At 52.3% G+C, this 27,269-nt stretch overlaps 1 protein-coding gene across 2 annotated transcripts in view; it reads right to left on the bottom strand.

Annotated features, from left to right (window-relative positions):
• Positions 1 to 4,248: 4,248 nt before the first annotated feature.
• Positions 4,249 to 27,269, bottom strand: part of PLXNA4 (plexin A4) — a 480,156-nt gene continuing 457,135 nt past the window's right edge. The window contains exons 26-32 of one of the 2 annotated variants that reach the window (XM_086395591.1): positions 25,907 to 26,010; positions 25,281 to 25,380; positions 23,759 to 23,949; positions 22,374 to 22,543; positions 18,150 to 18,362; positions 10,656 to 10,806; positions 4,249 to 8,361 (exon numbers count right to left, since the gene is read on the bottom strand). In XM_086395591.1, the coding sequence (XP_086251717.1) occupies positions 8,266 to 8,361; positions 10,656 to 10,806; positions 18,150 to 18,362; positions 22,374 to 22,543; positions 23,759 to 23,949; positions 25,281 to 25,380; positions 25,907 to 26,010 (1,025 nt within the window). In that variant the 3' untranslated portion in view covers positions 4,249 to 8,265. The remainder of the gene's footprint in view (positions 8,362 to 10,655; positions 10,807 to 18,149; positions 18,363 to 22,373; positions 22,544 to 23,758; positions 23,950 to 25,280; positions 25,381 to 25,906; positions 26,011 to 27,269) is intronic. The other variant, XM_086395590.1, reaches the window with a different exon arrangement.

Raw genomic sequence — 27,269 nt, 5'->3', positions numbered from 1 at the left:
GAGAATTCACACAACTAGAGGCAAACCACCGAGGAAGAAGAAATGAGAAGGGCCCTGAGGGATCAGGGTCAGTGCAGTCAGGCACATGAGGAAGGGGTGCCATGATTAGGTCCTTGTAGTTGGCGTGGGTGGGCTGAGCGCCATCTCCAGTGACTCGCCAGCCCCCTCACTGACAACCCTGCTTCCTGTAACCCCCAGGCCTGCCCTTGAGTTGCCAGAGGTGGCCAGGTTGGACCAGACAGTGGGGGAATCTGGCAGGTGTAGAAGCAGCAGGACTGAACTTCTGAACTCCAATATGGAAGAAGCATAAGAAGGGTCCCTTCGGCTGGCAGCATGTGTTCCGCCCCCGCTTTGGTCTTAGAGCAGCAGTCCCCAACCTTTTTGGCACCAGGGACCAGTTTCAAGGAAGACCTTTTTTTCCACCGACCAGGGGTGGGTGGGTGGGGGGTGGTTTCAAGTGCATTGCATTTACTGTGAGCTTTGTGTATGTGTGTGTTAGTCACTCAGTCGTGCCTGACTCTTTGCGACTCAGGCCCCTCTGTTCATGGAATTCCCCAGGCAAGAACACTAGAGTGGGTCACCATTCCCTTCTCCAGGGGATCTTCCCAATGCAGGGATCAAACCCAGGTCTTCGGCATTGCAGGCAGATTCTTCACTGTCTGAGGCACCAGTTTATTCCTAATCCAAGGCTGCTGCTGATCTGACAGGGGGTACCAGTCTGGGGCCTAGAGGCTGGGGACCCCTGTCTTGGAGGGATCGTCAGGCCTTTATTAGAATCAGGCAGCAATAGGTGCTGCTGACAGCAGCCAGCCCGCGTGTGTGAACCAGCCTTTCTGGACATCACAAGAGGCTGTCGTCCACTGCCTCCTCGAGGCAGCTGCCATCTAGAGTGAGGACTTGGGTGGGGAATGCGTTCTCTCCAGAGTGTGTGCCTGGAGAGCCTGTTGAGAGAGACTGAGAGACTGATGGGCTCTGTACTAAAGCGATGTCTGCTGATGTCCCAGTCGTATTGACTGGGAATACGTCTGCTTTCCCCAGCTTGGCAGGGTTATCACCTCCTGAGATGCCTGCTGAGGACAGAGCCTTAAGTAAACAGATGCATCTCAGGTGGTGGAGTTCAGACACCACATAGCTGAAAAGAGAAAGGGCTGTGTGTCCAGACCGTAGGGTATGGTGGCCACCAGTGGCTACTTGTGGTCCCGCCTCTCCCTTTCAGACAGACACATAAAGAAACATTCCAAATCCCAAACTGCATTTTTTATTATTTTTTAATAAACTTTATTCTATATTACAAATAGGTTTTTTTTTTTTTTGTTCTGAACTGCAAAATAGGAATGCCTTATATTTACATACACAGGTATACAATTAATTATAACAAAGGTACAGAAGCTTGCCTTTACCAAGTTACAACTGGGCTCCAATTTAAATAGCATAGGTTTCCTTTTTAAAAACTTTTATTTAAAATCTTTTTTTTTTTTTTGTAATCTTACTTGGATACACTTCTTTAAAAACCAAACCAGAAGACCCTCTTTCCTCTAATAGATTTCATCCACATATCTTTGAGGCTCATTATAACACTGTTGTCTAAAGATATGTTTTGCTTTGTTCTAACAAAGGGTTGGTGTTCAAGGTGGGAGCTTTTTGGAGACAGAAGTGGGGTGAGGCTGCGAGTGGGTGATGGGAACAGGACTGACCAACCTGCTACTTTCAGCCACCTGTCTCTGAGACTCAAAGGCCCCTGCCTGTCCCTTAAATCACCCATTCATCCTTTCCTGCTCCTCCTCCTCTCTCTAGTATTTGAGACTTAACTCTGGGTCGTCTGACCAGGCCAGACTCCTCTTCCCCCACCCCTTGGCTCATTGAGCCATTATCTGTTGTGGTACCCTGGAGTTGCTGGTTGCTATGGTAACTTGGCAGGACCCTGCTGAAAGACATAGGCTGGTCTCTACTAGCTAAAGTGGGGAGGAGGGCGGCTGCCTCCAACCCTTCCTTCCCATCTTGGGGCCTGGGGTTCTTATTCTTGGTCAGTGCAGCCAACACACGACTAAGCCAGGACCTCCGGCCTCAAGGATGCCAAGCCTTGAGAGAGTGATGGGGGTGCGGAGAGTCATTCACCCTAAAACACAAAGTCATGGTTTCCAAATGGAAACAAGATTCTTTGAGGTAAGCTAGCTTTTCTCTTTAAAGAACGGAAGGTTTAACGAGCCAACAAGCTGACGGGAACACTGGGGAGGGACAGGGAAGGAGAACACACAGGGACATGCATGCCTTCTTGGTCATCTGCCTGAACTGTGTCCAACAGTCCTGTTTGGTAAAGTGGTGCCTCAGTTTCTCAGGTGTCCTTTGCAGTGCTCTTTAACTGTACCCTCTGTTTGGAATTCTACTCTTATAAGGGAGCCCTTCTAAAATGTGCTTGACTTATAAGATCAAAGATACCAACAAAAGAAGTTCTGATAAAGAAACTGGTGGAAGACGAGATGCACAGACCTCTTTGCCATGCGCATCTGTCTTTGTGATCCCTCCACGACCAACCCCTAATAGGGTCTCCCTGCTGTTTGGGGGAAGCCCTGGGGTTCAACAACACCAGGGGCAGCCTGGAGAGAAGTGAAAGAGGATATAGAGTGGAGGGAAGGTGAGGCTCACCTGACCAAGGTCACTCGCCCTCCCCCATCCCCACCCAGCTCACCTCTCTGCCAGTACAAACAGAAATCTCTTTTTATTCATTAGGGATTCTGTTTTGTTTTGATTTAGGGTAGTCACCTGCCTACTCAAAGGATTTAATTGGACCTTAATGAGTATGTATTACTTTGACAACCAAAACATCCTTTACCTTATACAATAAAATTGGATACTCCCCTTAATTAAAAAATGATTTTATTGGGGAACACAAATTCATAGTTTAAAAAAAGGTCTCTCCTGAATGAAGTTTTACTGCAGAGATTCCTTTCTGAATGGGAGGCTGGGTCGTTCCGTTTTCCAGCACCATGACGGGAAGAGGCTCCCGGAGCGTCAGCCTGTCCCAGGAGCTGCCTCTACGGCGTCACCTACAGCTGTCCCTCGGTCTCCCTGTCTGTTGTAGGATGACTCGTTTGCTACACCTGTGGGGTGAGGCGGCACAGGGGGGAGGAGCAGGGTAGCACTGCATGCTCCAGCCAGCGAAAGTGCAGGGAAGCACCAAGAATGTCAGCAGCCCCTGGCTGCTTCCCCTGGCATGGCCCCGGCCCAGGGATATCTGGACCCATTTCTTTAACAAGTGGGATTTCCTCTGTCCCCCAGTCCCAGTTTCTCCTCAGCCCCTTGGAAGTCACAGGCAAAGAATTCTGTGTCCCCCCTACCCCCGGTATTTGGATTTTACATCCACACCTGGGCTCCCTCCTTAAACTCAAACTCTTAACATACACAAACAAAAAATAAACTACAAAACCCCAAACCACCCATTGATGGTTCAAAGATAAAGGGAAGGGCTGAGAGACAAGGGGTCCTTAATGGTCTGTCCTGAGAGCCAACAGAGAGAGTGGGAAGCTGAAAGAAGGTTCTTGATGACTACATGAGCTAGAAGCAAGCAGAAGGTCCAGGAAGCAGGTGGGATCTGCCTGGGTCAGTCTACTGGGTGCTGGGGGCACCCTGGGGACTCCGGTACCTATCCATGGAACTGCCTCTCAGAGGTCCGCCCTAGGTTCTCATTGTGGAGGGGAGGGGGTGGCGCTGTTCCTGGAAGGACTATAGTCCAGGGTCAAGAAAAGAGTGTTTATGGGCTTTCTGTCTGCAGAGTGCCTCCCCAAGGCCCCTCTCCCTCCACAGGTCTCTGTGAGGTGGGAACGTCTATTCTTGATTAACAATAATTAACCTTAACCTTCACTAGGCTAAATATTTGACTTCGCATTCTGTGAGGTCAAGGAGACGTGTCCCTTAGTCTTGAGAGAAGAGACGGATGGCACACAGAGCTTCCCCATTTGTAGGGTGGGAACGAGGCCTTGTTGAGGCTCTGAAAGCATCAACAGGACTTGCCTTGTGGAACGGAGGTCACTGGGGAAACCACTTCTGTGGCTCCTCTGATGGGAGACCCACCAGGCCCCGGCTGTATCAGGGAGCCTCGAGGGGGGCAACTTTGGAGGGCAGGACAGGGCTGGGGTGGTCCCAGGAGGCTGGACTGAGGGCGGAGCTGTCCACCTGAGGCTGAACAGCTCCCGAACTTAGTGGATACATGGCCTTGGGGCAGAGCCTCACGTGCAGGGGTTGGGGGCACTCTGCTGGGGAAGGGGCACACTCAGGAGCCAGACATGCAAAGGGGATCAGAGGTTGAGGACCTATGATGAGGGAAAGGGGAGGGGGCAGTGTTGGGATAACACATCACACTGACCCCAGTGTTGGGAGGTGAGAGCTGGAGACCTTACTCCCACTGCTGCCTGGGACCAGGCCTGGCTAGTCTGCCTCTAATGTTTAAACTGACTTGTCTCCTTCCAGCGTCTCTGGCCTCACTCACTCACCCATGGGCTCAAGAGAGAGAGGCTCTAGGCTGGCTCTGGGTGTGCACGGTATTCTCGGTCAATGGGATATCCAGGTTTTCCCAAGTCCCTGAATTCCAAACCACACTGAAACAAGGCAAGAGGAAGTTAACAGCCACAAAAGCCAGCTTCAGGCAGTGTTGCTATTTGTGGTGACCAGGACATGTCAGGGTCTCTCCTTCCAGGAAAGGACAAGGAATGGTAAATATGCCCACCCCTGGGGAGACTTGTGCCCTTGGGAGGGATGACCAGCCTGCAGCGAATTGTCCCAGCCTCTCTCTGCTCATTCTTTCTTAAATTCAGGACCTCACAGCATTTCTCCCTGCCTCTTACCATCCCATTTTGCTCCAACATTCAAACTCCTCACCTAATCCAAGTCGGTTATGTGTGACTGTGTGATCTCCTGGTACCATTTTAGACCCTGGTGGTTCCGAAGGGTTGAAGGAGTGAAAGAGACGGGATGAAAGGAAGGTGAGGAGACACGGCCTTTCCTCCTGTGCTCTCTGCCCAGGACTCTAGGAGTCAGATAAAGGTCCCACCGTGAACAGAACTGTGACCCGGCACATAAACTGTGACACGGAGGGGGGCCCTGAAGAGACCTCCCTCCTGCAGGACCCAGTCTGCCCAAGTCCCTTCTCTCATGCATGCTGGCCAGCACGGGGTCTCCGGCCTGCCAGGAGGAGGTTGGGGATTCCAGGGGAGGTTCGGAAAGAAGATCTAGGGGGAAAGAACAGCTTTTTTTTCTTTTTTTTTGATCACGCTGCCTTGTTTTTACTTTGAAACGGATCACACGTGCACCAAGAATCCAAACAAAAGAAATGGAAAACAAACAGCAAACGGAAAGAGTTCTTATGGGCAAGACGGGTTGCGCTCTGCATGACTCTGTCCTACTTCTCCATTCCCAACAGGCCGCAGAGACTTCGGGCAAACAAAGCACCAGAAACCACCACCCCACCAATTAAAGAAAACCTGCCCCAAACCCTCCCCCAGGAGACACGAGGAAACCAGGGAAACATGCCCATCCTCCTCCCCTCTTTCTTCCTGACATTTCTTTGATGGGTTTGAGGTTTCTCTTATAATGAAAAACGTAGGGAGAAAAAGTTTTGTACCGACAACAAAACAATAACAATAATAATAATCCAGTAAAAAAAAAAAAAAAGCTTCAGCAGAACCATGGTAACAGTCTTTTTCTCTGCTTGTTCATTTTTTTTTCTCTAACTGTGCAAAACTTAAAAAATAAATCAAAACGCACTCACTTACGCACACACACGCACAGCTTCCATTCAGCACACCTGTGTTAAATATGTTTGTGTCTTTCTTCTCCCCAACCCTTCACATGTGCAAATATATGTTAGCGGCCCAGGTGCCTCCTCAGCCTGCCTCCCACATGCTTCCTTCCTGGCCTGCCAGGCCTTGTAGCTTCTGGGGAGGAAATCAAATGATCAAGGGGAGAAATTCCACGCTTCTTCACCTGGCACTTCATTTGCCGAGACCTTTGGTTATGTTTTTCCCACTCAAAATGCATCGTTTCTCACTCTCCTCTTCCCGTTGATTAGGCTACTTGCGTTTTGCCCATCACTTGTCCCGCTCGATGCCACATCATGCCCTGCTCTGTGTCACCACCGCCTGGCCTCCAGTCACGTCCAGGCTTCTCTCGGTCAGTGACCACCCTGATTTCCTATAGACAGGTGACTTCACCCCCCAGCATGCAGCACAGAAAACAAGTATGGAAATGTCCTGAAGTTGCAGAATGAATGGTGGGCAAGGGCAGAGAAGGGAAATGCTTCAGACCCTCCCCGCCCCCGCATAGGACCAGAAAGCTTTCTGAGCTCTCTGCCTACTCCCGGGTCAGACAGATACACACACACACACACACACACACACACGTGCATGTGCACATGAGATCTCACACACACGCACATGAGATCTCACACACACACACATGCTCATATCCAAAGGGGCTAGCATTCTTCAAATATAGGGTGTTCCACAGATGTTGCTGGGAATGGTCTGGTCCCTTCCTCTTTCCATGAGGGGCCCCTTTGGAGTGGATGGCAGTGGAAGATGTCTGATGCTTGAGGAGTGAAGATAAGACTGGAGGAACCTCATTCCCAACCCCACAGATGCCTCTGCCTGTCTCCCAGAGTGGGGAACAACTTCACATCGGGGTTGCCTGGGGAGAGTCTATGGCCGAGACTGGACCACAGACGGAGAGATGGCATCTAAGGTCCTTTCAAGGTTACAGGTTTCCACGGCCCTCCATCAGACTGTCTCTCACCATAGCCCCTGCTCACCTAGGACGCATGTCTGAGCACGTATCTGGCTGGCTGGCTAAGACGACGTATCCGTGAATGGAAGGACAGAGGGAGACACAATGCCAGGGCCAAGGTCAGTGGTTATGTCCCTCCTCCCATTTCCGGGCAGGTCCTTCCTCTTGATTCTTCGGTCCTCCCCAGACATGACAAACCTAGGGTTGAGTTTGGCTGGCATTTTGGTTTGTCTCTGAGAGGCTGTGCTTGCAAGTGTTTCTTCCCGGGATGACTGCAGAAGGGAGGAGGGAGGAGAGTGACTAAAGAGACAGCTGAGATGTTGATGAAATAATTCCCGGGGAGGTCTGAACAGTCCATCACAAAGTCATCTGCATAGCAACGGCACCAGACTCTGCAGGGAGTCAGGAGCGAGGCTGTCGGCCCCAACCTTCTCTAGACTTCTCAGGAAGGACAGTGGGGGTGGAGCCACGGGGACCACTGGAGGTAGAAGCTCCTGGATGCACTGGTGTTTGACCTTGACCCCTGATGAGTGATGACTAAGGAGGGTTGGAAGTGTATTCTCTAGACGGTGCTTGGGGGTCTGCGAGGGATCAGACCTCTGACTATGGCCGTGATTCGTTAGCATGTGGGGGTGAATGGAAAACAACCAGTTCTGCTTCCAGATAGATGCAACTCTCTTCTTTTCTCTCCTGCATGTTATATTTCTGCCACTATGAGCCACATCGGGAGGATCTCCATGGTGGGCTGTAACTGCTATTTCTCCTGTCTGGTTTTCCACAGGCCAGGACCGGGCAGGCAGGGCACCTATGGGCGCTCAGAAGGACTCCGAAAAGATCTGAAGGGGACAAGGGAGCCTCTGCTGCCAATCCCACCTGTGAGAGGCAGCTTGCAAGGTGCCCCTCAACTCCTCACGCTCTCCACTCCAGCCATATGCAGGAGGTGCCGCCTTTCTTCCCAGAGTTGCAGGGGGACCCCGTGGAGATAGACACCTGAGCCAGGTGACACCTTCCCAGTGAAGATAACACTGAGCTCACTGCCTCTTCTCCAGGCCAAGTTCAGACCCACGTGGGGACTATGGAAAGACGGAAGGTGGGGTAACAGCACAGAAGCACCCCCATCCATGGCTCCTCATTCGTATCCGGGCCCTGCTGCTGCTGCTCAGGGTCAGCTGGGAAAGAGGGCCCCTCTGCTGTCTTCAGGTCAGGCCCCTTGGTGGGGTGAGGACAGGCCATCCTGGACTAACTTGAGGGTCGGCGGCTTGGTTCAGTCGTGTTGGCAGAGGAACTGAAAGAGAGGGGATCCAGGAAGGCAGGAGAGACAGAAACAGGCAGAGAGAGAAAGAGAGAGGGAGATAGCGCTGCTTAGGGGATGCTGCTGACGCCAGTCGGAACTTGCACTTGGTAAAGATGATAATCTAGACTGAGGCACAGCTTGGTGTGTCCCTCCCTCTGGTGGGGGAGGGGGGAGCGGGCGAGCTGGAAGGACGGTTCTCAGCTGTCTAAGCTCATGAGGGTTATGACTTGTTCTAGTTTGTAGGCCAGTTTCTGCTTCCCACACTGGTCATCGTGGTCCAGGGGTCCGAGGATCTGTTGAAGAGCCAAGAACGGGGTGGTTACCAGTTTGCGTGCACGTGTCTGTGTTCTTGGGGTACGCACTGACAGGGCTTGTGGTCAGAGAGTTTGGGAAGATGAGCGCGGGTAAAGCAGCCCACACAAAGTTGCTGGGGAGGCAGACAGCCTCCACGACTTGGGTGGGGAGGTGTGTGGGGGCGCTTGGGCAGAGGGAACCAACTCATGGGCATCCGTGTGTCAGTGAGCACAGGACGCCAGCACACACGTAGGCATGTCTGAATACACGTGTACCTTTTGCTCCCTACGTACGACAGCTGAGAATGGGCAGAAGACACCTGTGCCGAGATGCTGCTGTTACCTCTAGGCTAAACAGCAGGGGGATCCACACCCAACGGAAACTACAGCGCTTAGTGTCTCAGGGCAACTATGATTTCACACTATCAAGACATCCCACTACCCTGTGAGAAAGGAACATCTTCCCATCAGCAGCCCAAGGCCTGAAATTCCACATGCAGAAAGTTATTTGACTCAACTTTGCCTGTTAAGAAACAAATATCCCTCGAAGAGTGATGTTTCAAGCTTTACTGGTGACAGACATCTAATGACCAGCATCTACACAGCCTTCGCTGAGATTCGGTGGTTGGTGGATGAGAATAACAGGGAGCAATTGTAGGTACAAGCAGGAAGATGTGTGGGAACCTGGCTCAGACTCAGGAGGTGTAGCACTGAATAACGGCTCCGCCAGTTTCTAGCTGGGTGATGCCAGGGCAAAACACGAACTCTCTGAACCCTCCTTTCCTTCTCTGTAAAACCTGGGACCTATGACCCCCTCTCTGAGTTGCTCCAAGAGAGGGCATAAAGTCACGTAACTAACGTGAGCACCTGTCACACCATGCCTACTCCAGGAGGGGCAGGTGACAGACAGGGGTCCGGAACTAGGGAGTAGGGTGGGAGGGCAGCAGGAGAGAAGAGGAGGCTGAAGGCTGGAGGAGGGCCACCCCGAGCTCTGAATTTCCTGATCCAGTTAATCTATTTTTAATTGGGGAGACCAAGTCAGTTGCCAGCTTCTCAGCTGGCCAAGAACCACCAGTGATTGGCCCTGACATTTCATAAAGATGGGACATTTTCATGCTAACAGTAGAAGAGTGAACTTGGGAAGCTGGTGGCTCAGTGGGAAAGAATCTGCCTGCTGTGCAGGAGACTCAAGTTCAATCTGTGGGCTGGGAAGATCCCCTGGAGAAGGGCACGACAACCCTCTCCGGTATTCTTGCCTGGAGAATCCCATGGACAAAGGAGCCTGGCGGACTAGAATCTGTGGGGTTCAAAGGGTTGGGTAAGACTGAACATGCATAAAAAGATAAAAGAGGACCGAACCTGCAGACTGACGTCCTTTCCAAGACGAGACAGTGGCACTCATACACTGGCCTACTCTGTGTCATCCTTACTTCACAAGTGGCCACAGACAGGGGGAAACTGTCCTGGACCAGCAGTGGCCCACAGGCTGGCTGCGGGGTCCCTCTCTTAATGGACCCGCTGCCGACTTTCTCCATACTTGTTCACAGCTCATGGCCTGTGGGCACCAGGACTGGGCCCTGCTGGGGCTCCTAGATCCTCTCTTGGGGACAAGGCTGGGAGGACGTAGAGAACCCAGAGTACTGGCTTCAGCTCCTATTACTACCTTCCACTCAGAGAAGGTGGCTGTGCTGCTGCTCGGACATGGGGAGCCTGACTCTGAACCCACTTGGTCTGCACTGGTATGGCCAAGAAAACTCCCGTAGACACCTTTGTGCCGGCCAAAAGATGGCCATGTCTGAAGGGGCAATGACCCCAGGTGAGGTTTCTTAACTAGAGAACACAGCAACTAAAGACAGACTCCAGTCTACTCTGTCTGTATCTATCCTGTTCTGATTCTACCCTATCATCCTGTTTCTATTCTATTCCTTATGACCTGCCCATGAATGTGAGGAACTGCTTGATTAAAGAGAATGAAGTCAGAGAGCGATATAGAAGAAATAAAGGAGAAGGAAGAAAAAAATAAAGAGAAAAATGATGAAAGAAACAGAGACTTGCTGTATATATCTGAAAAGAAGAGGGATTATGTAGAATTTACAGAATGGAACATTTCTAGCATCCCAGTCTTTGGAACACAGCCCCCCAGTCCTGGGTGATAGAGTTTCCCCTGGCAGAAGTGGGTGGTGGAGGTGCCTGGGGTGGTGCTCTTGGGCACTGAAGCTGCTCCAGGCAGGAATATCTGGGTCTCTCCCCAGTCCTTCCCCAGGGGCCCCCGAGCAGGGCAGGGCAGGGCTCACCTCCTCACTGTACTTGCCCACGTAGGAGAAGATCTCGGAGAGGGCGCTCATGGTGTTGAACTCATTCATATGCATCCGGGACTGCTCAGCTAGGTACGCGTTCATGTCCTGGTCGCTGATGGCGGGCATCTTCCCGATGTCTGAGTAATACCTGTGGCGGCATGGGAGTGAGGAACTCTGCGTGCGTGCGTGTGTGTGTGTGTGTGTGTGTGTGTGTGTGTGCGTGCATGTGTGTGTGTAGTGGGGGGGCCCAGGGGAGAGACGGGTGCTCCCAGCCCTGGGTCTGGGTCCAGTGGATGCCTGTGTGTGACCTCTTAGGGACCACGGCAGGCTCTCTTCCAACTGGGCTTCAGAGTGCCCTCTGCAGCTCTGGATGCAGGAGGCAGGGAGAAGGGATTCAAGAGTGACCCAGACAAGGTCAGAGAGTGGACACAGTGGGGCAGGAGGAAGGACGGGCTGTCTCCTGCACTGGTTTTGCTCCCAGCTCCCACAGGATTGATCCAGTCTGCCTCTCAGGTCCTTCTAACACCCCCTTCCGCAGATGCAGGAAGTCCCCTCCAGGGGCCTGAAGGCTCTTCTAAGCAGTTGCTCTGCCCTGACGTCGTCCCCATCTGTGAGTACTAGCGGGGAGAAGGGTGGGGCTGGGGGTGCTTGGTGGGGAGAGGCTGGGAGAAGGCAATCAGTTACTGTCACTTGCAGCTGTGCTCTCCTGTCAACTGGTTAATTAGATGCCAACATTTACATTTTTAATTTCTGCAGTTTGACATTTTATGCAGCAACCCCCAAATCTCCCACCAGAGGGGAGCTGTGTCGCCTCCTAATGAGGAACCAAAGGCCCCCAGTGTCCCAAAGACAGCCACCTCTCCTGGGTGCTTCCGGCCCTGGGCCACATGGCAGAGAGGCACCTGCAGGGGTGGGGTAGGGTCAGGACCTCGGGGCAGTGCTCCCAGGAGTCCTCACGGTGTCCGCTTGGCCCACACTGAATGCCCATGGCTTCAATGCTGGGAACAGCGAGCCTGAGAGCTTAGAACAGAGGAGGGTGGCGGGGGACAGTCTCCAGGGTGGGGACCAGGGTGAGGCAAGTGAGGCAACTGGGGCACAACATTTTAGTCAAGTCACTCACTCTCACCTGGGCGAGCACAGGTGACCGTGAGGGGCCCTGGGTTCCCAGAACTCAAGGCTTGATCAGGGGAGCGGAGGGCACATTCCTGGAGGCGCTGGATCAGCCTCACCCTGGACCCCAGTCCTGTGTTCCTCCCTCCGCATCCCTCACTGCGTTGACTGTGAATCCATCTGTCCTGTGCTCTGTTCCCCGCCTCCACCTCTGCCCACTGGGGCCCATTGGAGCTGGGTGATAGGCTGGCAGAGGTGGCACCTATGTGCCACTCCAGCATCATGTTCAACACCCTGCCTGAATGACAGTTCCAGTTCATCTGCACAGAGCATCCCCAGGCCAGCAAGAGTAGGCCAGAGCTGGGCTGGCTGCCCTGCTTGAGCCACAGCCCTGTGTGAAGGCTGTCACACGCCTGGGTCATGTGGACTTCCTTCCTTCACAAACTTTCAGTGTGGGGTCCTCTCTTCCCCTGCCCACCACCCCCCCATCTCCAGAGCCATTGGGCCCCTTACTCAGCTCCTGGTCCTGTTTCACTCTAGGTCCTCTGCTCCATTCCAGAAGAGCCCACTCTCTGCCAGGCCTGCAACCCACCCCAAAACATCTTCACGTTCCTTGGAGTTCTGGGGAATGATACCCCAGGTACATGCACTCCAGTGAGAGACTGGATTCATTGCCACTATTGTGGAAGACAGTAAATGCAATGTTCTGTTTTATAGAGGAGACCTGGAGCATCAGCGGTGGCTCCAGTCCCGTCACGCTCAATGATATTTGTGCCATCGCCCCCTCGCAATTGTATGCCAACTGAGCAAAATACATTTGTCCTGTAAGGGGTCATGCCCAAAGCTCGCATGGGGGGAACAGGAACGGACGACTCCCTCATTTCTGTGTCCCGGCCAGCAGCCAGACGTGGCTCTGACAACACAGCTGGGTCCAGAGTGTCCTCTAGGCAGTCCCACTCTGTCACCACGGACAGTCAGAGCTACTGACTATAAGGAAAACCCCAGCGTCCCCCTGGTGGGACGGCACTGTCATCAGAAGCAAAGGCTCCTGCCGTTTCTGTTACCTGCTTGTGAAACCTTACAGGTAGGAGGATGGCTCTATCAGGCTTTCTGCAGAGAGCATCGGGGCTCCTACTGCAACCTGTGTGGTTCCTGGGCAGCCTGAGAGCCCAGGTCAGGGACCACATCGTCTCCCGCAGAAACAGCAGACACCCAGCACCTTGTCCTTTCTGAATGGCCTGCCTTGTAGTGCACTAAAAGCCCGGTCGGTTTCTCCGAAGACAATATTTAGAAAATGTGTTTGTGTGAGAGAAAGAGAGGGAGAGAGTGTGGGATGGAGTTGAGAGTAAAGTGGCGGAGGGAGGGCTCTGATTCCTCACCGAAGTTGGGGGGGGGGCAACTGGCCCCTCCTCTGCTGCCCATGTGCAGAGGGCCCCACCTGTCTGTGCCACACGCAAGCCCACCTGGGGATGGGCCACATGTTCTCATCTTCAGCAAGTTCTACACGGCTGAGCTGAGTGGCTTTGGAATGCTCGATGTCCTAGAGGAGTGTGGGGCGTCGGGTCTGGCTGACATTCAGCCTGGAGCTAAGTGGGCCCGTACCCGGCTGCAGGTCTCTGCTGCCCTTGCTTTGACCTCTCCCCGCTTCTCTCCAGGGCTTTACCTAACTGCACCCCTTGAGCCTGATGGCCCAGCTCTGGCATCTCTGTGCTGTGGGCAAAACTGCTGTCTCCTGAGCACCTGCTATGCAGGGGCTTTATGCTGGGCTCTGCCGCTGAGCAGCCTTATTGATTGTGAAGAATGCAATTATGCCCCATTAATGAACTTCACACAAGTGTTCTTATCTGCTGGCTGTGCAGTGAGGAAAGGAAAGGTCAATCTGGACTCCTCTTCTTGAACTTGCTCCATGGGATGTCCTCCTGCAGGTGAGTCTTTCTCTAGAAGGGACTGGTGCTCTGAAAGTCTCCTGGGACCCACTCTCGAGCTGGCCAAGGACTGGCCCGCTGAGGAGGGGTGGAGCCCACCACTGGCCTTACCCAGCTTTCTTTGTTGTGCTTGGTCATACCAGGTGGGATGCCAGCACCATCATGGTTCTGACATGGTTCTGACACTGGCCCTCAGGAGCTGCTACAAATCCAGCTGCCAATCACCAACAGCTGGATTCACTGCTGTGGACTAGTCTGCAGTGTTTCACATTCACGGGCTTCTATGAGATGTGCCCAGTGTGATGGTGGCACCTATCTCTGTCTCTAGGATGGCCCCAGTGATTGAGAAGAGGGTCTCCAATGCCCTGAAGTTTTTGCAGAGCCCAATGTATCCTTACCCTTTCAACACCTCAAGGATGAAGATGTAGACACAGAAGACACATCTGAGGCTCTAATGTAGAGACGCTTGCCGTTTAGGGTCCTGCACAAAAGTCTTTTCCTCTGTGTTCATTCACTGGCCTCCCTCTGCTCCTTGCTTCCTGAGCCCCCATGAGTACAGTTCATGGTGCCTGCCTATCTGTATCTTCCTCGACCATGAAGGCCATAAGGGAAGGATCAAGACTAATCCATCCTGAGTGTTCAGTGCATCCATGATGGACACCATAAAATGTTTGACTCATGGATGAATGAATATGTTAATGAAATGTCCATACTTCACCTCCAGTATGGCTCCCAGGGTGAACTGTCACAGTTTTATATTTTGAGTGATGGCTTCTTTAGGTGGCATTTTTAAATAGTTAAAATTCTTAGCCTTTTTCACAAGTGACACAGGTGACAGACGGCATCCCAATGTGTGGCACCCTTTAGTCCAGTTCCAAGGGGTCAACTGTGGTTTCATCTCACTCATTCCTATGTACAAAACCTGCGCCTGCATGCAAGGGAGGCTGGGGTTTACTCAGTTCAGTTCAGTCCCTCAGTCATGTCTGACTCTTTGTGATCCCATGAATTGCAGCACACCAGGCCTCCCTGTCCATCACCAACTCCCAGAGTTCACTCAAACTCAGGTCCATTGAGTCAGTGATGCCATCCAGCCATCTCATCCTCTGTTGTCCCCTTCTCCTCCTGCCCCCAATCCCTCCCAGCATCAGAGTCTTTTCAAATGAGTCAACTCTTCACGTCAGGTGGCCAAAGTATTGGAGTTTCAGCTTTAGCATCAGTCCTTCCAAAGAACACCCAGGACTGATCTCCTTTAGAATGGACTGGTTGGATCTCCTTGCAGTCCAAGGGACTCTCAAGAGTCTTCTCCAACACCACAGTTCAAAAGCATCAATTCTTTCGCGCTCAGCTTTCTTCACAGTCCAACTCTCACATCCATACATGACCACTGGAAAAACCATAGCCTTGACTAGATGGACCTTTGTTGGCAAAGTAATGTCTCTGCTTTTCAATATGCTGTCTAGGTTGGTCATAACTTTCCTTCCAAGGAGTAAGCGTCTTTTAATTTCATGGCTGCAATCACCATCTGCAGTGATTTTGGAGCCCCCAAAAATAAAGTCTGACACTGTTTCCACTGTTTCCCCATCTATTTCCCATGACGTGATGGGACCAGATGCCATGATTTTAGTTTTCTGAATGTTGAGCTTTAAACCAACTTTTCACTCTCCTCTTATTGGGGTTAATTTCTATTTAATATGAGAGGCAATCCCTCTAGCATGAAAATGTTACTGCTATTGGCAATGAGATAGGAATGACTACTGACTGTAACACACCAGTTTGGTGACAACACTGTTGACTTCTGTTCCTTAAGATGAGCGGAGTGGGTGGTTGCTACTGGGGAACCAAGAGATTCTTCTCGCTTACTCTAGATGTGACCGTAAGCAAAACCCCTCATGCTTGGATGAAGGTGGCAAAGACTGGGAGTCTGCAGCGGGGCTGCCAACCACCAGTGCTGCAAGGAGGCAGGAATGGGATGAGGGATGCATGGGAGGACAAGTGGAAGGAAGGATGGGAGGGAGATGGGATGGGAGGACAGGTGGGAGGTTGGGAGGGGGTTGGTGCAGGGATAGGTAGATGAAGAACTTCTAGGAGGTGTGACAGCTTAGGTGGGACAGGATGACTCGGGCTACCCAACCAGCAGTTAGTAAGGCCTCTGGAATCCATATATGTTCCAAGTCCCTAGAAAGAGGGCCAGTCAGAGTAAACCCCATTTCTCAGTGGCACAGACAGAAGGCCCTCCCCAAATGCATGTAGAGCACACTCTACGTCAGCAAGGCCTTACGTATGGACTTCCTGTGTGTGCACAGCAGCCAGACCTCAAAATCAGGGGGTAGGAAAGCCCTGGCCATGAGAAAAGGGGGTTCTACCTTCACTTTTCTGACCTTGAGGCTGCCGGGGCCCTCAGCAGGTCAGCCTCCTGGTGAAGGGAGGGTGGAACTGATCACCAAAGGAAGAAGGTCTCTATACATGATCTCCAGACCAGGGCGTGCTATTTCTCATCCCCTTCTTTTTGCACCCTCATCCCATAAGGAGAGGAGGAAGAATTTGGGACCCCAAACAAGTGAAAGATGACTTTCCTGAGAGTGCCATTGGTTGCTAAGAAACTAGTGAGATAAGAAATGGAAACCATCAAGGCACTCCTAAAAATAACCAGATGGACTGGGGTGACTCGTGACCTGTAGCAGCTACGTGGCCCACCTCTCATTTAGCACCAAGCAAGAGGGAGACCGTTCGCCCAGAACTTGCATTATTCTCACCACAGCGTCCTCTAAGCAGATGCTTCGTCAATGCCCCCCAGCCCATCTCATCCTGGCCTTCTCCCTCCCTGCCCGAGGTCCTGTCGCATTGACACTACACCAGGGCAGGGATGCCCAAGAGCCCAGCTGCTGCCTCTTTCTTTTTTCTCTTCACTGAAGAGCCAGCTGACCACACGGGAGAGCTCGCTTCTGGCAGCTCTGTAGTCAGAAGAGTGAGCCACTGGCGATGCAGGGGGAGGCAAAAGCCTCTTTGGTGACTCAGACATAATCAGATACAAGGACAAAAGAGTGAGCGCTCTCTCTGACAGCCAAGGCTGGATGCGCACCACAGGCACCAGCAGAAAGGGGTGGGGGAGAGATCAAGGGGCAGGGGGAGAGGGAAAACAAAATGCAACTCTTTCAGCAGAACTAGGGTGGGATGGTCAGTTTTTGTGACTGGGAATGGCCAGGATCTCACCCCCTCTTGGTTATTCCCTGTATAAAGGAAGGCAGTTTTCAACTTATAAAGATGGGGACTGTGTCTCTACCATGAGCAAAACGGTATTGTTCATTCTGTCTCAGTTGCCGAGTTAAGAACAACTCCTGGTTTCTTTGACTCTTCAAAAAGATCCAAAATCTGAGCCTCCATCCAGGTTTCCTGTCTTTAAGCTTGGAAGAAAGAGAAAGGGACTCTAAACTCAGAATCGCCATGGAGCGTTGTGCAGGCTGTTCACTGCACAAAGGTGGGGGTGAGCTAGGGCAGACAGTCAGCCTGTCACTCAACAAACCACACATTCTGGCGTGGGGCCACATCCTCTGGTAGGAAGGAACACCTTCCTTAATTCGCATGGACACCATATGGGTTGGCAGAGGCCCTGTCTAAAAGGATTGTAAATGGTAGAAAGATTTGGGAGTCAGTTGAATTTGGGGATCTACTTTTCTCTTGGCCACATAAGTCATCTTGGACTGATTACTCAGCCATTCTATATGTATACTTCACCTTCATGGGCACAGAATGAGGTTATAAAGCCTGTCCTCTTATATTCCAGTGCTGCTGTGATGAATAAATAAATAGACTTTCAGCTGGTTGTCTAGCTCAGGTGCTTGGCATACGGAGCTGATGCGACCCAGACAAACCATGAATGTTGTTTATCGTGAGTTAGCTTTGTGCCAAGAGAAACCCAGCTTAATGGCATACAGGTGCCCTCCCCGCCACACACACAGGTGCACAGCTGAGGCTGGATTAGATCAGGGCCTGAAGCATCTAGAGCTCATTGCCTGAGCATCAAGGGACTGGGACAGCAAGAAGCTCTTCAGGGTTACCATGACATCCCCACAGGACACTGGAAGAACTGCCAGATGGACAGGGCTCCAGTCTGTCTGTGGCAAGATGTTATTCGGTCCCTTGAAGTCTTTTTTGTTTTTCTTTTTTTGGTGAGCGTTAGAGCAGTGGACTGTACTTCTTCCTTGGGCCTAGGAAGATCTGGGTCCTCCACGCAGGGGAGTAGAGCATCGTGGCAACTTCTAGCCATGTCCCATTCTTGTTGTGACTGACAACACCAGGTTCTCGGGCTGTGGGTGTCCCAGTGCAGGATGGGGCTTGGTGCAAGGACCAGCCTGCAAGCTCCATCCACTGCAGAGGGGAAGGGGGCCCCCCTACACACACCCAGAGAATTGCCTGCTGCAGCCAGGGTCCTGCCTGAGCTCCCTGGGCCAGCACTCACCTCTCCACCCAGTTCTTGTAGCTGGGGATGTCCTTGGCATAGAGCAGCTTGTTGGAGGGGGAGTCCTTGCCCAGCCGGTGCTCCGATGTGGAGCACGAGTCCATGAAGGTCTGGGCCACCACGGAGAGGCAGGCGTCGGTGATGCTGTTCTTGTGGATGTCAAACACGAATTGGGGGTTCTTGATCATGTTGACCCAAAACCGCAGGGGCAGGCTGTGTAGAGGGAAGAGGCAGATGGTCAAGGGAGATGGGGTGGGAGAGCTGGACACTGACCCAGAGAGGTCCCTGGAGGCAGAGAAAAGGCTGGGAAGCAAGCCTTCTGATGGGCCTTTCTCCATGCCATCAGTTCACCTTCTGGGGAGCTGGAGATCAGCAGTGTTGAACAGTCCATTCAGAGATACAGTGTTGATGGGCACTGGAGGTCTCGATGCCCAGCCCAGACTGTAGGACTCACCAGTGGCCCTGAGAGCACAAGGCTTTGGGGTTCGAAGCAGTCATGACAGGTGTTAGAAAGTGGAATGTCTAACTCTCTCTTCCACTGTCTGCCCCCACGTTAGATACAAAACATATCTGGTTGGCAAATCTTAACTAGCCTGGAACCTAGGCTATTTATTATTCTCTGTCCTCACAGTAACATGTGGAAGAAGCACATGTTCTTCTTCCCTGAAGAAGGAACACTCTTCCTCTCCGCCTGGCCTAATCAATTTGTTTTTACATGGTGAGGGCCCTGGCACTAGTACAGTTCAAGCAAAACTTACTGATTCTCATCTCCAAGCTGGCAAGCTGAACAAACCCCACTTCTGGCTCTCACCTGCCCCATTATGTCCTCTCCTTCCTCTCCCTTTCTTATAGTCAGCACCTACTCTATACCAAGAGCCATGCTAGCAGCTGTGGGTACAGTGTGAATAAGACCTATCCCTGGTCCTTGAGAAGCCTGCATTCTGGTGGGCTCATGGGGAGGTCAGGCACACAATCAAGAATTTTAGGTGCTGGACCCAGAGGATGGAGGGGGTCCAGTTTAAGACCTAGGTTGGTGTGATCAAAGCTACCCAGAGGGACGTGTCCGGAAGTCTGGAAAGTCTTCACAGAGGGGACCACGCTAAATGGTCTCTGTTTTAAAGATACAGAGGTGTTCTTTAGCTGAATGAAGCCTGGAGGAAGAGGGCGAGGAAAAGGAGGAGGAAGGAACCTCCAAAGGGGAATCAGTTCAACAAACAGGACGTGAAACATGCAGTGCAGTCTGGGAACCATAAACCCTCTAGCTATATGCTAGAAAGGATCCTGGAGCATTGGGTAAAGCCTGCCCACGTGCCCCTCTGTGACTACATTCCGCTGCCTCTCTGATCCTGCAACTGCCATCCAGCCTATGGAGACGTAGATCAGGAAGTGGGATGGCACCCAGCAAGGGATCACTTATTTCCCTCCCTCTGCCCCCACCTCCTCACCTCCTGCCATGTGCCCTGATGTTTTATTGTTATTTTGGTTGCTGTTCTCACGGTTGGTAATAGTTGGTAACAGTCATAATGTTCCTATGTGTTTGGCTTGCTTCTTAGAACTAAAAGTCTTTTGAATTACATTATTTCAACCCAGCAAGAACAAGATGTCTATATTCGTTGTATCTTCCAGCAGCCAGCATATACATAAAACAAATGCTAAAATACAGTAAAACCTCATGTTCAAGACTGCCAATCAGTCAACAAGTATTTATTAAGTTCCTACGAAGTGTGCTCTGGAGCCAGCACTGAGGTCTAACAATGTTAAGTGGCCCTCATTTCATCCTGGGAAATCCAAAGAGCAAATAAAGGGATGGTAAAAGTTCTGACACTCGGGGGAAAGTCAGGGTCACTGCAGCTGCCCAGGGGAGACCCTGAGAGCTTGGCTTAGAGCCCTGGATGCAGGGCTGCCCAAATGATGAAACCTCCAGTCACATCTTCCTGCTTCCCGAAGTTCAACATGGAGAGGGACCCTGGAGCCCACACTTGCCACATGGATGTTTCTTTCCAACACTCTCCTTCCTTCAGCCAGTTGTGCTGACAGGCAAATCAAACAGGGAAACCACAGCAGCTCCTGCCTAATGAAATATTAGCATATTATTAACATTAGTGGTGGCACTAATCTCTGGTTGATTGCAGCCACTCAGGCTAAATGAGCAGGAGGTTTATTTAAAAGAGAAAAGGCAGGGGGATGAGGAGGAAGGGGGCAGGGGAGAGGGTGAGCTACAACTTTGGCCAGGAATAAGGAAACAATCTCTTTCCAATCAGGAACAATGGACCCTGAGTCAGTATGTAGACCTCATAATTCCTGGACTGACTGAGTCTTGCGCAGGTGGCCATGGTCAGGGTTGGGGAAGTGTGTTCTCTGGTGAGAGGACCTGAGAGTTGGTACTCCTGCCTGACTGCCCTTCACTGGGACCGGAGCTCTTTCTGAGAACAGCTGGCACTTGGAAGAGCTGGAGGGAAGGAAGACTCTGCCCTCTCCCCCAAGGACTTTATTGGATCTTGGAGGTGGATTTAGCCCAGTGGGAGGTGTATGCTCATTTAGATACCATTTCAGGGGATGCACTTGTAAAGGTTACAAGGGCATGGTCTGGAAATAGCAGCTCTCCCAGGATAAGGTCTGGACAGGGCATTTCTTGTATTCTGAAGGCTGCAGGCATTCAACTCAGGTGGTAGGAAGGAAGACTCAGTGGCAGAGAGAAGCAGATTAGGTGGGTCAGGGACATGCCCTTGGAACAGCTCTGCAGAGTCATTCTGTAAAGGTGTGCAGAGTCAAATGCAATCCTTCTTTTTTTTTTTTCTGGCCATGCCATGCGGAATGTAGGATCTTAGTCCCCAGACTGAGGATCAAACCCATGCCCCCTGCATTGGGAGTGCAGAGTCTTAACCACTGGACCACCAGGGAAGCCCTCAAATGCAGTCTTACCTACGGGCAGTCACCGGGAAAGGCCAGACCTGCAAGCCTTTCAGAAGAGGGAGCAGCCTTCACCCAGTGCTGGACTAGATGGGATCCAGAGTCTAACTGTCTTATTTCCGAAAGGTCACAAGAACTCCACAATGTACCCCGAATTACCGTGGGAGCAACCCTACTCTTCCGTTTTACATCCAAAACTGTTCCTGCCTGACTTTCCAAATTTAGTGGAGATGCACTATTCTTCAGGGGAGAGAGGAAGCCAGAGCATCCTACCCTGAATAACATTCCAATGCCCCAGGCTGGGACCCTGGGCTGTCAGGGTGGCTGGCTGAGCCCTAGTACCATGTCAATCCTGGCAGTTGGCAGGTGCTACTCTGAAAGAATGGGCTGGGGAAGAACACCCCAGGACAGGGACTGTGTAAAAGCTACTGGGAGGCGATTCTGGAACTAAAGGGACTAAATATAAGACGGCTTTACCCTAGGTGGAACTCTCAAGTAGAGACCATCTTGGCTCTGCATCTCCATCAATATTTATTGAGTCCCAGCTCTGTGCAAGATTCCGCCACGAGAGCTGCATACTGATGTCTGACCTTGCAGTCTCAGTGAAACAACCGACACACGAACGAAGGGAAAGGCGGATAAAGGCTAAAGAAGAGAGGGGACCGTGATGAGACACCTACAGTGTCATTTAAGAGTTAGAGGCTCCCCTCGTCTCAAAGACACCCTAGTTATGGGACAGTCCCTTCCCCAAAGGGAATTCTGAAAAGGGAAAACCATGTCTTGAATGAACTGGAAAGACTCCCATGTTCATCTAGGTGACTCCTAGCTGTGCTCCAAACTCCATTTAAGAGTCTCTGTGAGCTCCTGCCTGTCTACAGCCCGGCTGCACACACGCACTCCACATCCTCACATGTGCCCCTCTATTCAAACAGCTGCGTCCTGTCAGCCCACGGAGGGCAGAAGGCACGACCCGAGTCTTTGCAAACTCAGGGTCCAGCATGTCAGGCACAGGGGAGGGACCAGGATGTGAGAGCGACCTGGCTGTGACATCTGGCATGCTCATGTTTGCTCATTTAGTTGGTTTAATGTTTGTTGACTGAAAGAACCGATGACAAACATGGACGACTCCACTGAGGGAAGGGAGAGAGGAAGTGAACGCCCAAAAGGACCGGAAGCAGGTGGAGCCCCACAGAGCGCCTGCGCAGAGCTGCCGCAGCGGGGAAGGCGGGCTGGCCCCTTCTGCTTGTCTCCAAGGCCGGCCATCAACTCGGGGGTGGCCTCTCCCCGTGCGGCTTCCGCTTGCCCTTCACTCACCAATTGCTCTTCCAGGTGTGGCGGACGTGCGGGTCGTGGATGCCGTGCTTGTCTGCCTGCTCGTCCAGAAAGTCGAACATGTACTTGATGGCCAGGGGCAGGGCCGAACCGCGGTGCGCCGTGCTGAAGATGGTCTCGAACAGGTCGTCCACGAACTTCTGCAGCGTGCCCTGCGGAGGGGACCAAGTTCACAGTTCGCCCGCCCTGAGAGCTCTGAGGACGGGGCTGTACGATCGCCCGGCCTCCCAGGTGGCGGAGGGGAGGGGAGGCCAGCACACAGCCAGGCCTGCTTGGGTAAAATCGCATAAGTGCGTGCAAAGAATCTGCACCCTCCTCCTGCCCGCTCTCATCTGTCTCGGAGCAGCTTTCCATTTCCCCGGCACGTGGAAAATAGATATAACACTGATGACTGGACCTAAGGAAGCCTCCCTCTGCCAACACCGCGGTTTGGTTTTAACACCCTTCGGTGGTGTTATTTTAGCACTTTTCACAAATGCTAATGAACAACTCACTCGGTCAGAGCAGAGAAGCACAATCTGCTGGTTCTGTTCGGGCATTACTCACGTCAGCTAATGAACAGTTTACTCATTTGGATCCACAAAGAGCAGAGCTGGGGCCAGTCTCGGGCCTTGTGGGACTAACTGTAGGCACACAGGGTCCCCAGAACCAGGATTAGAAAGGGGGCCTGCAAAGTCACTGATGGGGCCGCAGTTTCCACCACTAGAGACTGTATATGACACCCCAGAGATATATAGCCAGTCTTCCAGAAGGCATGGCAGAGGACCAGGAATGCACACGGCTAGTGTCTCTCTATTTGAACAAGGGCAAGAGAAGGGATTGGAGAAGGCAATGGCACCCCACTCCAGTACTCTTGCCTGGAAAATCCCATGGGCGGAAGAGCCTGGTAGGCTGCAGTCCATGGGGTCGCTAAGAGTCAGACATGACTGAGCAACTTCACTTCACTTTTCACTTTCATGCACTGGAGAAGGAAATGGCAACCCACTCCAGTGTTCTTGCCTGGAGAATCCCAGGGATGGGGGAGCCTGGTGGGGTGCTGTCTCTGGGGTCACACAGAGTCGGACATAACTGAAGTGACTCAGCCGTAGCCGTAAGAGAAGGGATGGAATCGAGACTTCAGACTGCGTGCCAGCCTGGATGTATGGGAGGGTCTGGCTGCAGGACTGGGTTGAGAAGAATGCTGAGGTTCTGTGCTGGGAAGGAGATTAGGCTGATGAGCAGGGCCTGCATGGATGGATGACTGAGGTGGGGGTCGGGGTGGCACCAGCACAGATGCTAGGTATTTGCCAGCTCTGACATTTCTGTGGGGTGATGACACCCCACCCCATAACCCACTCGCACCCCACACCCTGGCTGACGTCCTGTACCTTAGTGGCCAGCAGTCGTGTCAGATAGATTTCAGACACCATCTTGCTCCCCCGGTCCCCCTCCTTCTGGTCCCCGTGCTCATGGTTCTTCACCAGGTGCCACATCTTGACTCCGCTCTCCAGGTCAGGGGTGATCATTGGTGTGCGCGAACGGAGGCTGTCGGGGCTGCCCGTGTACCGGATCATGTTTTCTGCCAATGCAAGGACCCCAGGCGGGTAAGGCCACCCAGCCTTCCAGCCTATTGTTTATGATACACCTCGGCTCCAGCTGAGGCCAACTCTGATCCTTCTTGCCTTTGGAGGCGCTTCTGTCCATTCCTGAAACTGGAACATCTTTTCCACCGCCTCCAGGAAATTCTCTGTGTCTTGTCCACCCAATCGGATTCCTTTCCCTCTTGTACTTGCATCTCTCCAGCCCTTATGATTCAATTTGTAAAAAATACAAGCTTGTCTCTTTTTGTACTTTCCTTGTAAGAGCTCTCAAGTCTCAGGATGTGTTCTGTGTCGCCAATTAAGTACCAATGAAAGAGCTCGGGGTGGTGGTGGGGGGGGGGGAGGGGGCCTTCCCCTGTGGCATCAGTGGTAAAGAACCCACTTGCCAATGCTGGAGACACAAGTTCTATCCCTGGATGGATCGAGAAGATTCCCTGGAGGAGGGCATGGCAACACACTCCAGTATCCTTGCCTGGAGAATCCCATGGACAGAGGAGCCTGGCGGGCTCCAGTCCATAGGGTCGTACAGTCAGACTGAAGCGACTTAGCACGCGCTCCTGAAAGAGCTGGGACCCTGTTTCCCTTAACCGGTGACTGACCAGCTGAGTGATCGCCCTGCCACTTGTGTACCTTCGCCTGCCTCTCTCGCCTGGACCATTTGTCTGCTGCAACAGGTGTGGTGAGATGAGTGCCGAGCGGGAAAAGAAGAGGCAGGTCCCACTGTGTGCAGGCACCATTGTGTGTTGTCTTCTATTTCCCAGAACTGTCTCATAAAGCTGGTGGCTTTTTCAGCCAGTTTTGCTGGTAAGAAGGCACCGGGGCGTCCAGCCCACCTCTGGCACCCTTCTCCCCACCCTGAGGAGCAGAGACCTGGGTCTGTACCTTCCCTCAACTGCTTCATAGTGTGTGACCTTTACCCGTCATTTAGCCTCTGTGCATCAGAGTTATCATTTGCTAATCTGCATAACAGGGGGAAATAATAATTATTTAATTCACTGATTATTATGAACCTGACGTTTGATAATGAGTTATCACAAACGTGGAAGCATCTTAGAGACTGTAGGACGCTCAGGAAGGTTAGACTTTCTTCTTGTTTCCAGGGACGAAGCTCCTGCATCAGAGTCCCTGCTCAGAACCAGGAACCTTCTTTTGCGTACAGTGTGCCTTTCTGGGGGCCAAGCTGCCTGACTCCCCGCATCCCTCCCCACTCCCTATCCCTGGCACCCACTATCTTCCAGCAGTGCTGCCATGGTGACCACAGCTGCTCAGGGGGCATCCTTTCTTCCCCAGAAAGATTTGATGAACTCACCGTATTTACTGGCTGAGGTCCTGGAGACAGTGGAGTTGTTCACTGCATTGTAGGCTGTCACTTGCTTGGACACTAAGGCCACCACAGAACCATCTGGCACCTACCGGGGAAAGGCAGGTAAGGGCCTGGTCACAGAAACTGCCACCCAGTCAGGACGAACGTGGTCCTTGGGGACAATCAGGGCCTCACTGAGAACCAGGGGATGGAGGAGGCTGTCAGTTTTCCTTTGATGAAACAGGACAGATCTGAGTATAGAACTGTAGTCCATGGTGGGGCTCACTCTTGGAGTGACTCAGGCAAGAGCCTCTCACCAGCACCCTCTGTCCTTATGCTTCCCTGGGACAGCACCCAACCTTAAACTCCAGGGCTCACCTAAGAAAGGCTTTTGCTCAGGGTCTTTGCCCATGCCCTGCAGGAAGCGCACACCCAGCATGCTATCTCCAGGAAGGTCAGGGTGTCGTGGGGTCCCATGTTTTCCCTGGGTCACTAAGGGCACACAAAGTGCTGGTGAAGAAGGGTTTAGGGCTTGGTAAGAGCCTCAGGATGACCCTGTTATTCACCGACAGAGACCCCCAGGGACCTGGCTGCCTAGCTTGCTAGCCCCTCCCCATCCATGGTCCCCTTACCTGGTAATGTGCCAGGGTGTTGAGTCTCTTCCAGTCATTCTCAATCTTAGTGGTGATGTCTTCATCCTGCAGGATCATCCTCGCCCCGCTTCCTTGTCGCCACTCTGTAGGGGGAACAGTTCCATCTCAGACAGGCCCTTGGGCCCCTCCCATGGGACCCTGAGGACCCCTGTGCAGGCAAGTGCACGGCACCACCTCAGGGTGCCTCCAAAGACAGACAGGTGCTCGCAGATGCTCCCAGAGGAGGGGTGCAGAAGCACAGGGGGACCCTGATTCCCAGGTCTGGTTCTCATCCCAACAAACTATATGACAGACATAGGAATAACGTCACCTCCACTGCCCACGTGTTCCTGGTGGCTGGCCACATAGGCAAGAAGTCAATGCTTATTAAATGAATGAAGAAGGCAGGGGGCTTCCCTGGAGGCTCAGTGGTAAAGAATCGTCCCACCAAAGCAGAAGACACGGGTTTGACTCCTGATGTGGGAAGATCTCACTCTGCCGTGGAACAGCTAAGTCCAGTACACCACAGCTACTGAGCCTGTGCCCTAGAGTCCAGAAACTGCAAATACCGAGCCCACATGCCACACCTACTGAAGCCTGGGCATCCTAGGTGCTCTGCAACAGGAGAAGTGACTGCAAGGAGAAACCTCTGCACCGCAACTAGAGAAAACCCACATGACAATGAAGACCCAGCACAGCCAAAAATAAGTATTAAAAAAAAGGCACGTGAGGACACTTAAGGACATACTAAGCAAATGCAAGGTGGCATCACCAGTGTCACGTACTCTTTGCTTGACTGTGAGGTCTTGGAGCTAACGAGACCAAGACGGCAAATTCCACCACTAGGCACCCTCTTCCTATTCCAGGGGTGTGACTTGGACCCAAAAGCCAGCAGGTGGGCCAGTCTTGGCAGAGAGATTGAGTAAATGTACATGGAGAGGCCAGCAAAACCTATCCTCACACCCAAGAACAGCCACAAAGTCGATGTGGAGAACAGCATCTTGGTGATCTATCCGACACCTAATTTTCTTTGATGCCATAGGTGTACGGTTACCTCCCACCTTATCCTCATGGGTCCCAGACACCTACACACATGGGTTCCCTGATGGATCCCACATGGGGGAACAGGAGACTGTTTCTCACCTGCCAAACCCTCACTGCCACATGTGGTACAAATCACGTGGGGATGGGGACACGCACATTCCTGTCCTGAAAAGTTCGCACATGGAGACCCAGGTGCAAGCCAGACACAGACCAGCTCTTGTGCACGAACGCATCCACATCCACACACGCACACACGCTCACATGCACACACCAGAAAGGAAAACGGCCTTCTCAATTCAAGTACAACATGTGTGTCTGC

The sequence above is a fragment of the Bos grunniens genome, chromosome 4, assembly GCF_055505025.1.
Source record: "Bos grunniens cultivar Pamir isolate PY7600 chromosome 4, Bosgru_T2T1.0, whole genome shotgun sequence".
NCBI lineage: Eukaryota > Metazoa > Chordata > Mammalia > Artiodactyla > Bovidae > Bos > Bos grunniens.
Note: the sequence above shows the minus strand (reverse complement) of the source record. Positions and strands in the feature narration are given on the sequence as shown.